The following is a 19,051-nucleotide window of genomic DNA, read 5'->3' on the forward strand; positions in this document are numbered from 1 at the left end:
GTTTGGTTTATTTCTGTGTCTGAAATTGGAACTGAAGATGGTTGAGGAGAAGAAGAAAGCTCTACACAAACATCAGTAGCGCAGTCTCAATCAACGGGTGGGAATCTGAAAGTTTCCCGATCAAATCTGGAGTCAGACAGGGCTGTCCTCTGTCCCCGGTCTAGTTTGTTTGCTGTATTGAACACTTTGCTGAGTCGATGAGGAAGGATGCGAGCATAAGAGGGGTGACAATCCCAGGCAGCGGAGGCACTCAGGTCAAAACCTCCCTGTACATGGATGACGTCGCCGTTTTCTGCTCGGATCCGCTGTCCGTGCGCAGACTAATGAGCATCTGCGACCAGTTCGAAATGGCCTCGGGAGCCAAAGTTAACCACGGCAAGAGCGAGGCCATGTTCTTTGGCAACTGGGCTGACCGATCCTTTGTCCCCTTCACCGTTAGGTCAGATTACCTGAAGGTGCTGGGGATATGGTTCGGAAGGGCCGGGGCGTGCACCAAAACATGGGAGGAGCGAGTAGCCAAGGTACGACAAACGTTGGGCATGTGGGGGCAGCGATCTCTCTCCATTGTGGGTAAGAACCTGGTCATCAGGTGCGAGGCGCTCACGTTGTTGCTCTACATGGCGCAGGTCTGGCCTATACCCCACTCCTGCGCCGTGGCAGTCACCCGAGCCATTTTCCGCTTCGTCTGGGGATCTAAAATGGACCGGGTCCGGAGGGACACGATGTTCAAATCTCTGGACAAGGGCGGGAAAAATGTACCCAACGTGGCCCTCATCCTGATGACCACCTTCGTGTGCGGCTGCATCAAGCTGTGTGTAGATCCCCAGTACGCAAACTCCAAGTGTCACTACGTGCTGAGGTTCTATCTGTCCCCGGTGTTGCGAAGGATGGGCCTGGTCACATTGCCGCGGAATGCACCATGCAGTTGGGCGGCGCCGTACCACCTATCCTTCGTGGAGCAGTTTCTGCGGAAAAACACCTTTGACCACCGGTCCATCAGGCAGTGGTCTGCACGGAATGTCCTCAAGGCCCTACGGGAAAAGGAAACGGTGGATCCTGTCGGATGGTTCCCCGAGCAGACCGTCAAAGTCATTTGGCGGAATGCCTCATCACCAGAACATTCAAACAAGCACCAAGACGTAGCTTGGCTGGTGGTGAGAAGGGCCCTCCCCGTCAGATCCTTCATGCACACCCGAAGTCTCGCCCCCTCCGCAGAGTGCCCCCGCGTTGGCTGTGGTGGGGAAGAGACGGTCGCCCACCTCCTCCTGGAATGTGCCTTTGCAAAGCAGGTGTGGAAAGAGATGCAGTGGTTTTTGTCAAGGTTCATCCCAAGCACCTCTGTAACACAGGAGTCTGTGCTCTGCGGGCTGTTCCCAGGGACGCACACCGAGACAAACATCATCTGCTGCTGGAGGACTATCAATTCGGTGAAAGACGCCCTTTGGTCTGCCCGAAACTTGCTGGTCTTCCAGCGCAAAGAGTTGTCCACCACCGAATGTTGCAGACTGGCACATTCCAAGGTCCAGGACTACGTGCTGAGGGACGCACTAAAGCTTGGGGCAGCCGCAGCAAAGGCTCAATGGGGAAAGACCACAGTGTAAGGTTCCCCCACCAAGCTGGACTGAGGAGCTGGATCAATGGGAAACCCCTCGAACTGTATCGTTAATATTCTCAATTGCTGTAAATGTAAAACTGTAATTGACATGACAATTGTGAAACGGAAGGGTTGGGAAGAAACTCATGACAGTATTGAAGGAAACTGATCTCCCTTGCAATGTTTGTATTTTTTGGTGCTGTTTGGAAACTGTTTGGCAATGTAATTTTTATAGATTTTTATGAATAAAGTATATTTTGGAAAAAAGAAAGAAGAAAGCAGCTCCTAAGAAGGGCGCCAAGAAAACCTTAAGTAAACCATCAGCAAAGGGCGGCAAGAGGCGGAGAAAGTCGAGGAAGGAGAGTTACTCCATCTCCATCTACAAAGTGATGAAGCAGGTTCACCCCGACACCGGCATCTCCTCCAAGGCCATGAGCATCATAAACTCGTTTGTGAACGATATTTTCGGGCGCATCGCGGGTGAGGCTTCCCGCCTGGCCCATTGCAACAAGAGCAGAACCATCAGCTCCCGGGAGACCCAGACCGCCGTGCGCCTGCTGCTGCCCGGGGAGCTGGCCAAGCACGCCGTGTCGGAAGGGACAAAGGCGGTGACCAAGTACACCAGCTCCAAGTAAAACTGCACAATGGACTGAAAAACATCCCAAACACAACGGCTCTTTTAAGAGCCACCCACAATCTCTCTGAAAAAGCTACAACTTCATCTCTATGGTATCGATTTGTTTTGTTTCTTATATATGAAAAGTCTGGAACTTTCTAATTGCCTTTGTGATCTCTGTTTTATCCCAGGTATATTTGGGTGATTCACTTTCACTGTCTGTGAGATCTTTGTGTCTCTACTTAATGATGCCGTGTAAATTAATTACTGACCACTGACCGCAAGTGCGCTTTGATTTCAGACGCGTTCATATTCGGCCCCTTTCCTGTATTCCGCTAATAAAAGCTGACAGATCAGTTCTCAGTCACTTGTTTCCCTTGTTCAAGCTTGGCCTCAATAATTAATAAGTACATTATCTGGAAACCCCGCTGTTGTAGGAAACCTCAGTCTCACATTTCAACTCCTGACAATAAAACACTTTCTCTCCGCTTTTGTCTCCCACAAATAGGTTCAATCTAGAATCAGTGATTCGGTATCTTGACAAAGATTGACCTGAAATGTATCCGTTTGCAGAATGCTGTGAAAGAGACTTTCTGCCGCCGCTTCCAGACTGTTTCAAAAAGGACGGAGAATAAACCCGAATAGATACCAGATTGGAAAAGTGTATCTGGAACTTGTGACAATGTGTGGAATAATACAAGAGAAAGAGTTTAAAATCTTTGCTGTAAAAGATCTTTGCTGACAAATATCATTGAAATGTTCTGATCATGTTCATAAGATGAATTAAAGCAAATTTCTCCTTTGTCAAAACCGTTGTTTCCGGCACTGATATTGGCGGTTTTTTTTAAATTGAGTAATCAGTAATAATCGACCAATCGGAGGCAATAGCTTCCTGTGTTTCTGTTTATTATCGGGGTTTGGTTTAAACTGACTGGGCGTCGGGTTCCAGCCAATTACTGCTCAGGGCGGTTCCTCACAGAGTTTAAAAAGGCGGATGTGCAGCAGATTCAGTATTAACAGTCTGTGTGTCTCAGATTGTGCAGAATCCGTTGAGAAAATGGCCCGGACAAAGCAGACAGCGCGTAAATCGACCGGAGGGAAAGCTCCTCGCAAACAGCTGGCTACCAAAGCGGCCCGGAAGAGCGCTCCAGCCACGGGTGGAGTAAAGAAGCCTCATCGCTACAGACCCGGCAGTGTGGCTCTGAGGGAGATCCGCCGCTACCAGAAATCCACTGAGCTCCTCATCCGCAAACTGCCCTTCCAGCGCCTGGTCAGAGAGATCGCTCAGGACTTCAAGACAGACCTGCGCTTCCAGAGCTCGGCCGTCATGGCCCTGCAGGAGGCCAGCGAGGCTTACCTGGTGGGGCTCTTTGAGGACACCAACCTGTGCGCCATCCACGCCAAGCGAGTCACCATCATGCCCAAAGATATCCAGCTGGCCCGCCGCATCCGCGGGGAACGCGCCGAAAACCCGGCTTCAGTAACAAGTGTAACAAGGGCTCTTTTCAGAGCCACCAAATCAGCAAAGGAAAGAGCTTCCATCTCTGTTCATCATCAAACACATTAGATTGGAGGGGCGGTCACATGGTTTCTGTTTTGTCACATCACTTTCCCGAAAGGCCTGTCGGACTGAGAGCTGATCTGGAATTTAGAAAGCAGCATTACCGGAGACTCATTGCTGTTCAGCACAATCTCAACCCTGCTCCTGGGATCCGTTAGCTGACATTTGGGGAAAAGAAATGGATCCCAGTTTTATTTGGAAGGCATTAATGGAGCCAGCTCCGTTCACATGAGGGTTATTTACAAACATTACCCAATGAGTTCGCTAATAGTTGAATCCCTTGGAGATCGGTACACAGGACATGTAAGGCAGCTCGGTCACACTGACTCGAACCGCCAGTTCCCCGGGGTTGCAAACCCTGACACTGCGGGGAGAGAATCCCCGACTCTCCCGCCGCCGGGGGAGTAGACAGCTTTGTGTCCGGAGAATAGGGAGGGCCGGGGGGGAAGGCACATATTAAAGCGCTGCAATGGACTCAGCTCCCGTGTGTGAGCAACTCTCAGATTCCGTCCTCTGGGAACAGTGCGGTCTGAACAGATCAGGTTAGGAGAGAAACATACAGCCCGAGAATGGCCTCTTCCTGCATTTACTCTGCTCCGGGAGCAAATTCTCATTGAGAAGCCGGAGAGAGAGAAAAAACAGAATTGAAACTGTCTGCATGCGAAACAGGTCAATCCACTGTTACAATAACTCCATCTCTGATTCCCTCCTGACAGTAACCAGCCCTTTCACAGAGACTGTGGGTGGCTCTGAAAAGAGCCTTTGGTTTATTAGATGATATTTTGGCCGCTTTACTTTTTCTGGGAGCTCTGAGCACTGGTTTTCTAGGGCAGCAGCACGGCCTGGATATTAGGCAGCACCCCACCCTGAGCGATGGTCACTCCTCCCAGCAGCTTGTTGAGCTCCTCGTCGTTGCGGACGGCCAGCTGCAGGTGTCTGGGGATGATGCGGCTCTTCTTGTTGTCCCGGGCCGCGTTCCCGGCCAGCTCAAGGATTTCAGCGGTCAGATACTCGAGCACAGCAGCCAGATAGACCGGGGCTCCGGCACCCACACGCTCAGCATAGTTACCCTTTCTCAGGAGTCTGTGAACACGGCCCACTGGGAACTGCAGTCCAGCCCGGGAGGAGCGAGACTTGGCCTTGGCCCGAGCTTTCCCGCTGGTCTTTCCTCTTCCTTTTTTTTTTATTTCCATAATATACTTTATTCATAAAAATGTGTAAAAATTACATTGCCAAACAGTTTCCAAACAGCACGAAAAAATACAAACATTGCAAAAGAGATCAGTTTCTTTCAATAATGTCATGAGTTTCTTCCCAACCCTTCCGTTTCACAATTGTCATGTCAATTACAGTTTTACATTTACAGCAATTGAGAATATTAACGATACAGTTCGAGGGGCTTCCCATGGTTCCAGCCCCTCAGTCCAGCTTGGTGGGGGAACCTTACACTGTGGTCTTTCCCCATTGAGCCTTTGCTGCGGCTGCCCCAAGCTTTAGGTCGTCCCTCAGCACGTAGTCCTGGACCTTGGAATGTGCCAGTCTGCAACATTCGGTGGTGGACAACTCTTTGCGCTGGAAGACCAGCAAGTTTCGGGCAGACCAAAGGGCGTCTTTCACCGAATTGATAGTCCTCCAGCAACAGTTGATGTTTGTCTCAGTGTGCGTCCCTGGGAACAGCCCGTAGAGCACAGACTCCTGTGTTACAGAGCTGCTTGGGATGAACCTTGACAAAAACCACTGCATCTCTTTCCACACCTGCTTTGCAAAGGCACATTCCAGGAGGAGGTGGGCGACCGTCTCTTCCCCACCACAGCCAACGCGGGGGCACTGTGCGGAGGGGGCGAGACTTCGGGTGTGCATGAAGGATCTGACGGGGAGGGCCCTTCTCACCACCAGCCAAGCTACGTCTTGGTGCTTGTTTGAAAGTTCTGGTGATGAGGCATTCCGCCAAATGACTTTGACGGTCTGCTCGGGGAACCATCCGACAGGATCCACCATTTCCTTTTCCCGTAGGGCCTTGAGGACATTCCGTGCAGACCACTGCCTGATGGACCGGTGGTCAAAGGTGTTTTTCCACAGAAACTGCTCCACGAAGGATAGGTGGTACGGCGCCGCCCAACTGCATGGTGCGTTCCGCGGCAATGTGACCAGGCCCATCCTTCGCAACACCGGGGACAGATAGAACCTCAGCACGTAGTGACACTTGGAGTTTGCGTACTGGGGATCTACACATAGCTTGATGCAGCCGCACACGAAGTTGGTCATCAGGATGAGGGCCACGTTGGGTACATTTTTCCCGCCCATGTCCAGAGATTTGAACATCGTGTCCCTCTGGACCCGGTCCATTTTAGATCCCCAGACGAAGCGGAAAATGGCTCGGGTGACTGCCACGGCGCAGGAGTGGGGTATGGGCCAGACCTGCGCCACGTAGAGCAACAACGTGAGCGCCTCGCACCTGATAACCAGGTTCTTACCCACAATGGAGAGAGATCGCTGCCCCCACATGCCCAACTTTTGTCGTACCTTGGCTACTCGCTCCTCCCATGCTTTGGTGCACGCCCCGGCCCTTCCGAACCATATCCCCAGCACCTTCAGGTAATCTGACCTGACGGTGAAGGGGACAAAGGATCGTTCAGCCCAGTTCCCAAGGAACATGGCCTCGCTCTTGCCGTGGTTAACTTTGGCTCCCGAGGCCAGTTCGAACTGGTCGCAGATGCTCATCAGTCTGCACATGGACAGCGGATCCGAGCAGAAGACGGCGACGTCATCCATGTACAGGGAGGTTTTGACCTGAGTGCCTCCGCTGCCTGGGATTGTCACCCCTCTTATGCTCGCATCCTTCCTAATAGACTCAGCAAAGGGTTCAATACAGCAAACAAACAAGACCGGGGACAGAGGACAGCCCTGTCTGACTCCAGATTTGATCGGGAAACTTTCAGATTCCCACCCGTTGATTGACACTGCGCTACTGATGTTTGTGTAGAGCAGTTGGATCCAATTGCAGATTCCCTCCCCAAACCCCATTTTGGAAAGCACGTCCATCATGTAGGTGTGCGATATCAACAATCTCACAAATACCTTGACGAAGAATGGTTATTTTCCGCAGCATTTACTGTACTTATAGACTGAGAACTCATCTCCTTGGTCGGTACTTAATTCACCTCATTTGCCTATATTCTTCACCAATCAGGGCACTGACAAATGGAAGAGGGCGGGATTTACCCGCCACACTACCAGAAGCAGAGAATTTGTCAATTTCACAAAGCCCGCCAATTTCATTCTCGGAAAAGAGCGGATTAAAATAAATGTCATCCTTAGTCAAAGATTTCAAATCCCTTCTCTTTTTTTTGTTTTATTCAATTCTTTCCGTCACCAATCACAAGCGCGGTTTAAAAATGTTGTGTAAATTGTGGTTCATTTTACAATCGTTTACAAACTGTTCCAGTTGGGAATAAATCCCTGTTCATAGCATTTCCCTGAAGGAAAACACTCAGTTTAGTCTTCAATCAGAGCCCAGTGTCCTTCTCTGAAAAGAGGAAGCCGGATCTGCTCAATCTGCTCTGTTCCTGTTCCGGCGAGTTGCTGTGAATAAAACGATGAATCAGTTCACATTTCAGGAATAGAGTGAAGGGACTAAGGTCTGACCTTTACAGCTAAAAACAGCTGTTAATGCAGTCATTGAGGAGCTGTGCAATAATAACAGCTTTTAGCAAAAAAGCGAAGGCGGATGAGCGGATTATGTGTCCGTGTACAGTTTATGGGACAGAAGACACAGGTACAGCAGTGGGAACGTTATTATGTTATACATTGTTTTAAAATAATTTAATAGAGATGTTCGGATGCAGCTTTTTCAGAGAGATTGTGGGTGGCTCTTAAAAGAGCCGTTGTGTTTGATCTGTTTTTCAGTCCATTGTGCAGTTTTACTTGGAGCTGGTGTACTTGGTCACCGCCTTTGTCCCTTCCGACACGGCGTGCTTGGCCAGCTCCCCGGGCAGCAGCAGGCGCACGGCGGTCTGGATCTCCCGGGAGCTGATGGTGCTGCGCTTGTTGTAATGGGCCAGGCGGGAAGCCTCACCCGCGATGCGCTCGAAAATATCGTTCACAAACGAGTTCATGATGCTCATGGCCTTGGAGGAGATGCCGGTGTCGGGGTGAACCTGCTTCATCACTTTGTAGATGTAGATGGAGTAACTCTCCTTCCTCGACTTTCTCCGCTTCTTGCCGCCCTTTGCTGACGGTTTATTTAAGGCTTTCTTGGCGCCCTTCTTCGGAGCTGCTTTCTTCTTTTCAGGCATCTTCAGATTCAATTTCAGACACAGAAATAAACCAAACCCCTTCCGAGTGCGGATTAAATAGACAATCCCACAGCTCTATGCTAATGAGGGATGGGGGGAAAGTAAAGATTGTGATTGGGTGATTGGGAGTGATGTCATAAAGGTTTTTTAACTGTAATTCTCTAATTGGTGTTTTTCCTCATCCAATCAGAATAAACATTTGCAACCAATCACAAACACCCTTCCTGCAATCAGGAAGGATATTTCACGAAGATCCTCCGGCCCCAGTTGATATTGAAAGAGCCGCTCCCTGTGTACAGCTCCCTGGAAATGTCCTGGCTGTTGGTGGGAGGACACTTATTGATGATTCTCTGTCGTTGTGTCTCTGCTATTGCATGTGAATGTGCAATTAATTCCACTGCTTTTAGTCTGTGGTACTGTGTTTGCACATGTTATGTAATTCGGTAGCTCTCGGTCTCTGGTGCTGTATGGATTCCTTATCTATCTGTCAGACTCTGGTACTGTGTTTGAGTATGACATCCATTCTGTATCTGTGAGTCTCTGGGATGGTACGTGAATTTGGGACTGACTCTGAATCTGTCAGTGGTTCTGTATGTGTGGAATTCAAGCTATCTGTGTCAGCATCTCACAATATGTAGGAGTTCAAGATTTATTTGTCAGTCTCTGGTAATTTTGGCAGTTACTGAATCTGCCAGTGGTACTGTAGGAGTGTTTGTGATTGATTTTGTATGTGTCAGTCTTTGCTACTACATCGGAGTGTGGGATTAATTTTGTATCTCTCAACCTCTGGTAGTGTGTGAGATTGTGGGATGAATTGATCAGCAGTCAGTGGTGCTCTATGTGAATGTGGAAATCATTCTGTAACTCCGTCTCATATTGTCATGTGCGAGTGGGAATCACATGTATCTTTTAATACCTAGTGGTGTGTGTGAGCATGGGATTCATCCTGTACTTGTCGGTGGTACTGTATGCATCTGTGGGATTGATTCTGTACCTTTCAGTCACTGGTATTGTGTATGAAAGTGAGATGAATTCTGGATCTGCCACACACTGGTTGTGTGTGTGTGTGTACACGTGTGTGTAAGAATATAATAAGATACGAAATAGGAGCAGAAATAGACCATTTGACCCATCAAGCCTGCTCTGCCATTCGATAAGATCATGGCTCTTCTGATTGTGACCTTAATTTCACCTTCCTGCCTGCGCCCATAACCATTGATTCCCAACCATTGATTCCCATGTAGATCAAAAATTTGTCGAACAGAGCCTTGATTCAATGACTCAGCCTCCACAGTCCTCTGGGGAACAGAATTCCAAAGATGAACAACCCTCTGAGAGAAGAAATTCCTCTTCATCTCCTTCTTGAATGGAAGACCACTTAGCTTGAAACTCTCGCCCCTACATTCCCCCACAAGGAGAAACATCCTCTCAGCATCTACCTGTCCAGCCCACTGAGAATCTTATAGGTTTCAATAAGATCACCTCTCAATCTTCTAACTACAGTGGGTATAGGCCCAACCTGCTCAACATTGTCTCATAAGGCAATCCTTCATCACAGAAATCAGCCTAGTGAACCTTATTTGAGTTGATTCCAATGCAAGTATATCCCTCCTTAAGTAAGGAGACCAAAACTGTATGGAGCCCTTTAGTTGGGTTGTCACTAATGCCCTAGACAGTTATAGTAAAACTTCCCTACTTTTATACTCCATTCCCCTTGCTAAAAATGCCAACATTCCATTTTCCTTCCTAATTACTTGCTATACCTTCATGCTAACTTTTTGTAATTCATGTACCTGGCACCCAGATCCCTTGGTACAGCAGCATTCTGCAGTCTCTCTCTATGTAAGTAATATTCTTTTTTTCTATTCTTCCTGCCAAATTAGACAACCTCACATTTTCCCACATTATACTCCAGCTGCCAAACTTTTGCCCATTGACTTAACCTATCTATATCTCTTTGCAGACACTTTATCCTCTTCATAACTTTCTTTCCTATCGATCTTTGTCACATCCATAAATTTGGCAACAATACACTTGATCGCTTCATGTAAGTTATTAATATAGACCATACATAGTTGAGGCACCAGCACTGATCACTGTGGCACTCCATTAGTTAGATTGCGAAAATGAAAATGCCCAATTTATCCCCACTCTCTGTTTCCTGTGAGTTAGCTCATCCTAGATCCATGTGTGTATAGTCTTCAGTTTGTATCTGTCAGCATCGAGTGCTCCATGTGAGTTTTGGACTCTTTCTCAATCTCTCAGTGCTACTATTTGTGTGTTAGATTGCTTTAGATGACTCAGGCTGAGGAATTGTGAGTGAGTGCAGTCATCAACCGATGCCTTTCAGCACCTGGCACTGAGCATGTGTTTCAGCATCACTCTCTATCTGGCAGTGTCTGGTACTCTGTATGAGTATGGGATTCATTATATAATCTTCTGTCCCTGGGACTGTTTGCAAGTCTGGATTCATTCTACATAAAATGTCAGCACAGCAACAGGCCACTGATGTGGTCGGTTTTAAGCAGACAATACGTTTGAGGTTTTGCTTGTTATTAAATATCTGTCACTGTGAACACAATAGTGAAAGATAATGTATCCTACAATCTAATACCGGATTGGTGTGCAAGTGTAACTCAGACTGTACGAAGCAATTTGATCAGTGTCATTCAGTCGGACAGTGAGAATTTTGGACTTGCATGTAAAATGACCCTATACATCTGGAACTGTACAGTATCTTCCATCTGACACTATATGTGGTTTTTGGACTGGTAGAAAACTTATAGCTCACTAGACAAATCAAATTTATATTGTATCTTTTAGTTCCACAATCCAGATAAGTTTTAAACTGGAATCTGAGTTTGTATCTTAGGTTATACTGTTTTTCATAATCTCTCAATCTGATTATGCAGTTGAGATATGGACTAGTGTCCAAATGTGGGTGATGCAGTGGTTAGCACCGCAGCCTCACAGCTCCAGTGACCCGGGTTCAGTTCTGGGTACTGCCTGTGTGGAGTTTGCAAGTCCACCCTGTGACCGCGTGGGTTTCCGCCGCGTGCTCCGGTTTCCTCCCACAGCCAAAGACTTGCAGGTTGATCAGTAAATTGGCCATTGTAAATTTCCCTAAGTGTAGGTCGGTGGTTGGAGAATGGTGGGGATGTGGTAGGGAGTATGGGATTAATGTAGGATTAATATAAATGGGTGGTTGTTGGTCGGCACAGACCCGGTGGGCCGATAGGCCTGTTTCAATGCTGAATCTCTAAATAAAAATAAATACATTATGGGAATTAATACTGCAACTTCTAAACTCATAACGTGTAAATATTTAGCTGGTATTTAACCTGAATCTCAGAGTACATTATTGAGGTTAATTCTGTAACTTTGAAACTGGAACCACGTGCCAGTTCTATATGTATTTAAATTGTAGCTGAGGTTAGTCATAGAGTCAGAGTTATACAGCATAGAAACAGGCCCTTCAGCCCATCGTGTCCATGTCAGCCATCAAGCACCTATCTTTTCTAATCCTATTTTCTAGCACTTGGCCTGTAGACTTGTATGCTATGGCATTTCAAGTGCTTATCTAAATTATTCTTAAATGTTGTGAGGGTTCCTGCCTCTACCGCCCCTTCAAGCAGTGTGTTCCAGATTCCAACCCCTCTCTGGGAGAAAAGGTTTTTCCTCAATTCCCCGCTCAACCTCTTGCCCCTTACCTTAAATCCATGCCCCCTGGTTATTGACACCTCTGCTAAGGGAAAAAAAGTTTCTTCCTATCTACCGTATCCATGCCACTCATAATTTTTTATACCTCAATCAGGTCCCCCCTCGGCCTTCTCTGTTCTAAGGAAAACAACCATGGCCTATCCAGTCTCTCTTCACAGCTGAAATGTTCCAGCTCAGGCAACATCCTGGTGAATCTCCTCTGCAACCTCTCCAGTGCAATCACATCCTTCCCATAGTGTGGCGACCAGAACTGTACACAGTACTCCAGCTGTGGCCGAACGAGCATTTTATACAACTCCATCATAACCTCCCTGCTCTTATATTCTATGCCTCGGCTAATAAAGGCAACTATCCCATATGTCTTCCTAACCACCTTTTCCACCTGTGCTGCTGCCTTCGGTGTTCAATGGACAAGTATACCAATGTCCCTCTGTACTTCCTGTGGTCATTTCATCTATTGTATATTCTCTTGCCTTGTTAGTCCTCCCAAAATGCATCACCTCACACTTCTCAGAATTAAATTTTATCTGCCACTGCTCTGCCCACCTTACCAACCCATCTATATCGTCCATAATCCAAGGCTTTCCTCCTCACTATTTACGACACCCACCAATTTTCATGTCATCTGCGAACTTACTAATCATATCACCTATATTCACATCTAAATCATTAATGTACACTGCAAACAGCAAGGGTCCCTGCACCAATCCCTGCGTACACCACTGGTCACAGGCTTTCAATCGCAAAAACAACCCTCGACCATCACCCTCTGCCTCCTGCCAATAAGCCAATTTTGGATCCAATTTGCCAAATTGCTCTGGATCCCATGGACTCTTACCTTCTTGACCAATCTCCCATGTGGGACCTTATCAAAAGCCTTACTGAAGTCCATGTAGACTACATCAACTGCTTTAACCTCATCTACATGCCTAATCACCACCTCACAAAATTCAATCAAATTTGTTAGACACGATCTCCCCCTGACAAAGCCATACTGACTATCCCTGATTGATCCCTGCCTCTCCAAGTGGAGATTAATCCTGTCCCTCAGAATTTTTTCCCAATAGTTTTCGTACCACTGATGTTAGACTCACTGGCCTGTAATTACCTGGTTTATCCCTGCTCCCCTTCTTGAATAATGGTACCACATTCACCGTCCTCCAGTCCTCTGGCACCTCTCCTGTGGCCAGAGAGGATTTGAAAATTTGTGTCAGAGACCCTGCAATCTCCTCCCTTGCCACACATAGCAGCCTGGAATACATCTCATTTGGGCCTGATGATTTATCCACTTTTGAGCCCGCTAAAACCGCTAACACCTCCTCCCGTTCAATGCTAATTTGTTCACGTATATCACAATCCGCCTCCCTGATCTCTACACCAACATCGTCCTTCTCCATAGTGAACACAGAAGAAAAGTAACCAACCAAAACCTCGCTTACATCCTCCGGCTCCACATACAGATTGCCACGTTGGTCCCTAATGGGCCCTACTCTTTCCCTGGTTATCCTCTTGCCCTTAATATACTTATAAAATGCCTTGGGATTTTCCTTTATCTTGCCCACCAGTGTTTTTTCATGCCCCCTCTTCGCTCTCTTAATTACTTTTTTTTTTAATGTACCCACCCCCACCTGCACTTTCTATACTCCTCGAGGGCCTTTGCTGTTTTCAGCCCTCTGAATCTGCCATAAGCCTTTTTTTTTCCTTATTCAATCCTTGATATCCCTTGACATTCAGGGTTCCCTAAACTTGTTGGTCCTCCCCTTCATCTTTACGGGAACATGTGGGCCCTGAACTCTCACTATCTCCTTTATAAATGACTCCCGCTGGTCTGATGTAGACTTTCCTAGAAGTAGCTGCTCCCAGTCCACTTTGGCCAGATCCTGTTTTATCATATTGAAATTGACCTTCCCCCAAAACAGTACCTTTATTTCCAGTTCATTTTTGTCCTTTTCCATAACTGCCTTAAATCTTAGAGTTATGGTCACTATCCATGAAATGCTCCCCCACTGACACTTCTACCACTTGTGCGGCTTCATTCCCCGAGATTAGGTCCAGTACCACTTTCTCTTGCAGGACTCTCTACGTGCTTGCTCTAAAAGCTCTCCCGAATGCACTTTCAGAATTCCACCCCCTTTAACCTTTTGCACTACGACTATCCCAGTTAATATTGGGGAAGTTGAAATTCCCTCTTATTACCCTATTATTTTTACACCCCTTTTAGATTTACCTACATATCTGCTCCTCTATCTCTCCCTGACTGTTTGGAGGCCTGTAGTACACTCCCAGACAAGTGCTTGCCCCATTTTTGTTTTTAAGTTCTAACCATATGGCCTCATTTAAAGAACCTTTTAATATATCATCCTTCCTTACTGTAGTAAATGATTCCTTGGTCAATAGTGCAATGCCACCTCCTCTTTGACATTCACACCACCCCCTCCCCCTCCCCCTTGCCCCCATTCCAGTCCTTGTCACACCTGAAGATTCTATACCCTGGAATATTGAGCTGTCAGTCCTGCCCTTCCCTCAACCATGTTTCCGTGATAGCAATATCATATTGCCATGTGTTAATCAACGCCCTCAATTCATCTTCGGAGTTCTGAAGAAGGGTCACTGACCTTTTATTTTTTTATTTAGAGATACAGCACTGAAACAGGCCCTTTGGCCCACCGAGTCTGTGCCGACCATCAACCACCCATCCATACTAATCCTACACTAATTCCATATTCCTACCACATCCCCACCTGTCCCTATATTTCCCTACCACATACCTATACTAGGGGTAATTTTTAATGGCCAATTTTACCTATCAACCTGCAAGTCTTTGGCATGTGGGAGGAAACCGGAGCACCCGGAGAAAACCCACGCAGACACAGGGAGAACTTGCAAACTCCACACAGGCAGCACCCAGAATTGAACCCGGGTCGCTGGAGCTGTGAGGCTGCGGTGCTAACCACTGTGCTGCCCCAAATGCCCTGAAATGGTAACTCTGCTTCTCTCTCCACAGATGCTGCCAGACCTGCTGAGTATTTTGAGCATTTCTTGTTTTTAGCCCTCAATTCATCTGCCTTACTTGTAAGACGCCTTGCGTTAAAATAGATGAAATCCAGCCTTGCATTATTCGCTTGCAATATTGTGGGATTGACACAGTGATAATTTGATAGTGAGAGAGAATTTGGACTGGGATTTATGTATCTACCTGTCAGTGGTACTGAGTTGGGGTGACATGGAAACAACGTCTGTCTCTCCTGCTCTATTTGATTGATGGATTGAAAATGTGTCTCTGGAACGATTTCTGCTGTCTGAGACTGTGGAACTGATGACCTGTCTGTGTCTCTGCGCTGTGTGTGTGATAATGTACGGACTGTGTGTGAGAAGGAGCTGGTGGTTGGGCTTTGTCTGTGAATGGCTCTGTGGTGTAGTAGACAGCACGTCACTGTTATATTAAATATACGTCACCATCCAGTTGATGAAACCCTCCATTCTTTAACCATTGCACTGCCCCATGACAGGTAGATGGGGGAGGGGAGCGCAGGTGCAGATTTCTGCAAGAATTCACCAAACAGAAACATCAAAAAGTTCCAGCACAGAATTAGGCCATTTGGCCCATCGTATCCACACCAATGCAAAGGCAGCAATCCAGTCTAATCCCATAGTTTGTTATTGGACAGTGGGATGTGGGGAGTTACACAAAGAGAATCTATTATAGGCACCAGGTGAGAAGTGTGAAGGACACATTTTAAACAGCGGCTGTTTGGTTTCGCTTGAACGGTTAGACCATGGGAGCGGGAACTGGAAATCTGACCTGTGTAAAAGTCCCTGCTCCGTCCGTCAGTCCTATTCATGGCCCAGTGGATTGTTTCTGGATGTCATTTAATTGTTGTAAAATGGCCAAAGCCCCTGGTATGCAGTAGCTGGGGGCTGCAGGACTGCAGTGGAATCAGACACTGACTCTGTTTGTGTTGCTGGGTTTCCTTTGTGATTGTTCATAATGATTATTAATTGAAAAATTGTTTTGGTCACTTTTGTATCTTCTACCACATCTCTTCCTGAATTATAATAAATACATTTCCTTTCTACAGGCAAATACTTGATGGAAGCAGAATAAATGTCGTGATTCCTCGACACAAGAGGAAGTGCAGCCAGCTCCTCACACACAATAAGTACAGTATCACTCACAGAGAGCAGAGACATCAGTTCCACAATCACCGACAGCAAACGTAGTCAGACCGGCACTGATCCCAAGTTCCAGACACATTTATTCAATCCAACAGTCACACAGCGCAGGACAGACTGAGGTTGGTTCCATTTCACCCCAACTCTGTCCCAGGTAGATACATCAATCTCCGCACAAAATCACACCCACTATCAGATTGCAAGGCACTGTGTCATTCTCACAAGAGTGCAGCCTGAACTACAAATTCTATGTCAGATGGGAAAGACAAACAGGACCTGATAGTAAAGTACAGAATTAATCTCAATAATGTTAGATTGCAGACTGAGCTACATGTTACACACTACTCCACAAAACTCATAAATGGTAAAAATGGAAGACATAGTCTTCCATTACTGCAAACTGAGCACAAGTAGGAAGAGGAGCAGGCCATTCAGCCCCTCAAGCCTGGCCCGCCATTCAATAAGATCATGGCTGATCTCTCCCATGCCTCAACTCCTCTTTTGAGCCTGCTCCGCTTAACCCTCCACTCCCTGAGATTTCAAAAATCTATCTACCACCTCCTTAAATACATTTCGTGACCTAGCCTCCACAACTCTCTGAGGTAGAGAATTCCAGAAATTCACCACCCTCAGAGAAAAAAATTCATACACATCTCAGTTTTAAATGTGTGCCCCCTTATTCTGTAACAATGTCCCCTAGTTCGAGATTCCCCCACCAGTGGAAATATATTCTCAACATCTACCCTGTCAAGCCCCCTTAGAATCTTATTTGTTTCAATAAGATCACCTCTCATTCTGTTCTTGATAAGACAACCCCTGCATTCCAGGAATCAGCCTAGTGAACCTTTTCTGAACTGCCTCCAATGCTAGGATATCCTTCCTTAAATACAGTGACCAAAACTGTACGCAGTACTCCACGTGTGGCCTCACCAACACCCTGTACAGTTGTAATAAGACTTTCCTATTTTTAAACTCTCACCCCTGAGCAATAAAGGCCAAAATTCCATTTGCCTTCCTAATTATTTGCTGCACCTGCATGCTAACTTTTTGTGTTTCCTGCACAAGAACACCCAGATCCCTCTGAACTGCATTTTGAATTTTGTAGTTTTTCTCCATCTAAATAATAATCTGCCTTTTTATTCTTCCTGCCAAAGTGGATTACCTCACACTTTCCCACATTGAACTCCATCTGCCAAGTTTTTGCCCACTCACTTAACATATCCCTTTACAGTTTCTTTGTGTCCTCATCACAACATGCCTTTCCACCTATTTTTGTATCGTCAGCAAATTTGGATACTCTACAATCTGTCCCTTCCTCCAGGTCATTAATATAGATAGTAAATAGTTGAGGCTCTAGGACTGATCCTTGTGGCACCCCACTAAATACGTCTTTCCAACCTGAAAAAGACCAATTAATCCCGACACTTTGCCTTCTGTGTGTTAACCAATCCTCAATCCATGCTAACACATTACCCCCAATACCCTGAGCTCCTATTTTGTGCAATAACCTTTTATGTGGCGCCTTCTGAAAATCCAAATACACTACATCTACTGGTTCCCCTTTATCCACTCTGCTTGTTATATCCTCAAAGAGCTCTAACAAGTTTGTCAAACATGATTTCCCTTTCATAAAACCATGTTGACTCTGTTTGATTGCATTATGTTTTTCTAAATGTCCTGCTATTTCTTCCTCAATAATGGACTCTAGCATTTTCCCAATGACAGATGTTAAGCTAACTGGTCTATAGTTTCCTGCCTTCTGTCTCCCTCCTTTCTTGAATAAGGGCGTCGCATTAGCGGTTTTCCAATCCGCTGGCACCCTACGGAATCCAGTGAATTTTGGTATATTATGACCAATGCCCCTACTATCTCTGCAGCCACTTCTTTTAAAACCCTTGGATGGAGGCCATCAGTTCTTGGCGACTTGTCTGTCTTTAGTCCCATCAGTTTGTCCAGCACCTTTTCCCTCGTGATAGAGATTGTTACAAGTTCCTCCCTCCCATTTACACCTTGCTCATCTATTATTGTTGGGATGTTTATAGTGTCTTCCACCGTGAAGACCGATGCAAAATATTGGCTTAAATTATCTGCCATTCCCCTGTTCCATGTTATTTATTCCCCAGTCTCATCCTCTAAGGGTCCCACATGTACTTTAGCTACTCTCTTCCTTTTTATGTTCAAGGATATTCGATATTCCGGAAGAATAGGGAGAAAGGAAAAGGAGGTGGGGTAGCTTTATTATTAAAGGAAGGGATCAGTGCAGTTGTGAGGAATGATATCGGTGTAATAGATGGTGATGTAGAATCAGTTTGGGTGAAAATAAGGAATAGCAAGGGAAAGAAATCACGCATTGGAGTGGTCTATAGGCCCCCGAGCTCTTGCTGTTTGTTTTTATATTTATTGCCAATTTACTCTCAATCAATTTTCTCTCTTTATTCATTTTTTAAGTCATGCACTGCTGGTTTCTAAATAATTCCCATTCCTCTGGCCTAGCACTAGCTTTTGCTGCTTTGTCTGCCTTTGCTTTTGATTTGATACTCTCCTTAACTTACTTTGTTATCCTCGGGTGGTTCATCGTTCTCCTCGAGTCCTTCCTTCTGACCGGAATAAATGTTTGCTGAGTGTTATGAAATATCTGCTTAAAAGTCTGCCACTGCTCATCGACTGACTTCCCCCGTAGTCTATTTTCCCAGCCTGCTTTAGACAACTCATTCTTCCTACCACTGTAATTGCCCTTGTTCAAGTTGAAGACACTGGTTTGAGACCCCAGTTGCTCACCCTCAAACTGAATTTGAAATTCTACCATGTTATGATCACTTCCCCCTAGAGGATCCTTAACTACGAGATATCTTATTAATCCTACCTCATTACACATTACCAAGTCTAAAATAGCCTGTTCCCGGCTAGGTTCTGCAATGTTCGAAGAAACAATCCCTGATGCACTCTACAAATTCGTCTTCCATGCTACCCTTGCCAATTTGATTTGTCCAGTCTATATGAAGATTAAAATCACCCACGATAATTGCAGTGTTCTTCTTACACGCCTCCATTATTTCCTGATTAATGTTTTGTCCTACAGAGGCACAACTCCT

At 46.2% G+C, this 19,051-nt stretch overlaps 2 protein-coding genes across 2 annotated transcripts; one reads left to right on the forward strand and one right to left on the reverse strand.

Moving 5' to 3' along the window:
* The first annotated feature begins 3,231 nt into the window (after positions 1-3,231).
* Positions 3,232-7,177, forward strand: LOC137363008 (histone H3-like). The gene is made up of 2 exons (XM_068027127.1): positions 3,232-3,699; positions 6,962-7,177. The coding sequence occupies exons 1-2, from the start codon at positions 3,268-3,270 to the stop codon at positions 7,175-7,177; spliced, it is 648 nt and encodes a 215-aa protein (XP_067883228.1). The 5' UTR covers positions 3,232-3,267.
* Positions 7,178-7,691: 514 nt separating this feature from the next.
* Positions 7,692-8,066, reverse strand: LOC137362996 (histone H2B 1/2-like). Its single transcript, XM_068027114.1, has one exon. The coding sequence runs from the start codon at positions 8,064-8,066 to the stop codon at positions 7,692-7,694; it is 375 nt and encodes a 124-aa protein (XP_067883215.1).
* Positions 8,067-19,051: the final 10,985 nt, after the last annotated feature.

This window comes from Heterodontus francisci, unplaced genomic scaffold, assembly GCF_036365525.1.
Source record: "Heterodontus francisci isolate sHetFra1 unplaced genomic scaffold, sHetFra1.hap1 HAP1_SCAFFOLD_51_2, whole genome shotgun sequence".
In the NCBI taxonomy this organism is placed as follows: Eukaryota; Metazoa; Chordata; class Chondrichthyes; order Heterodontiformes; family Heterodontidae; genus Heterodontus; species Heterodontus francisci.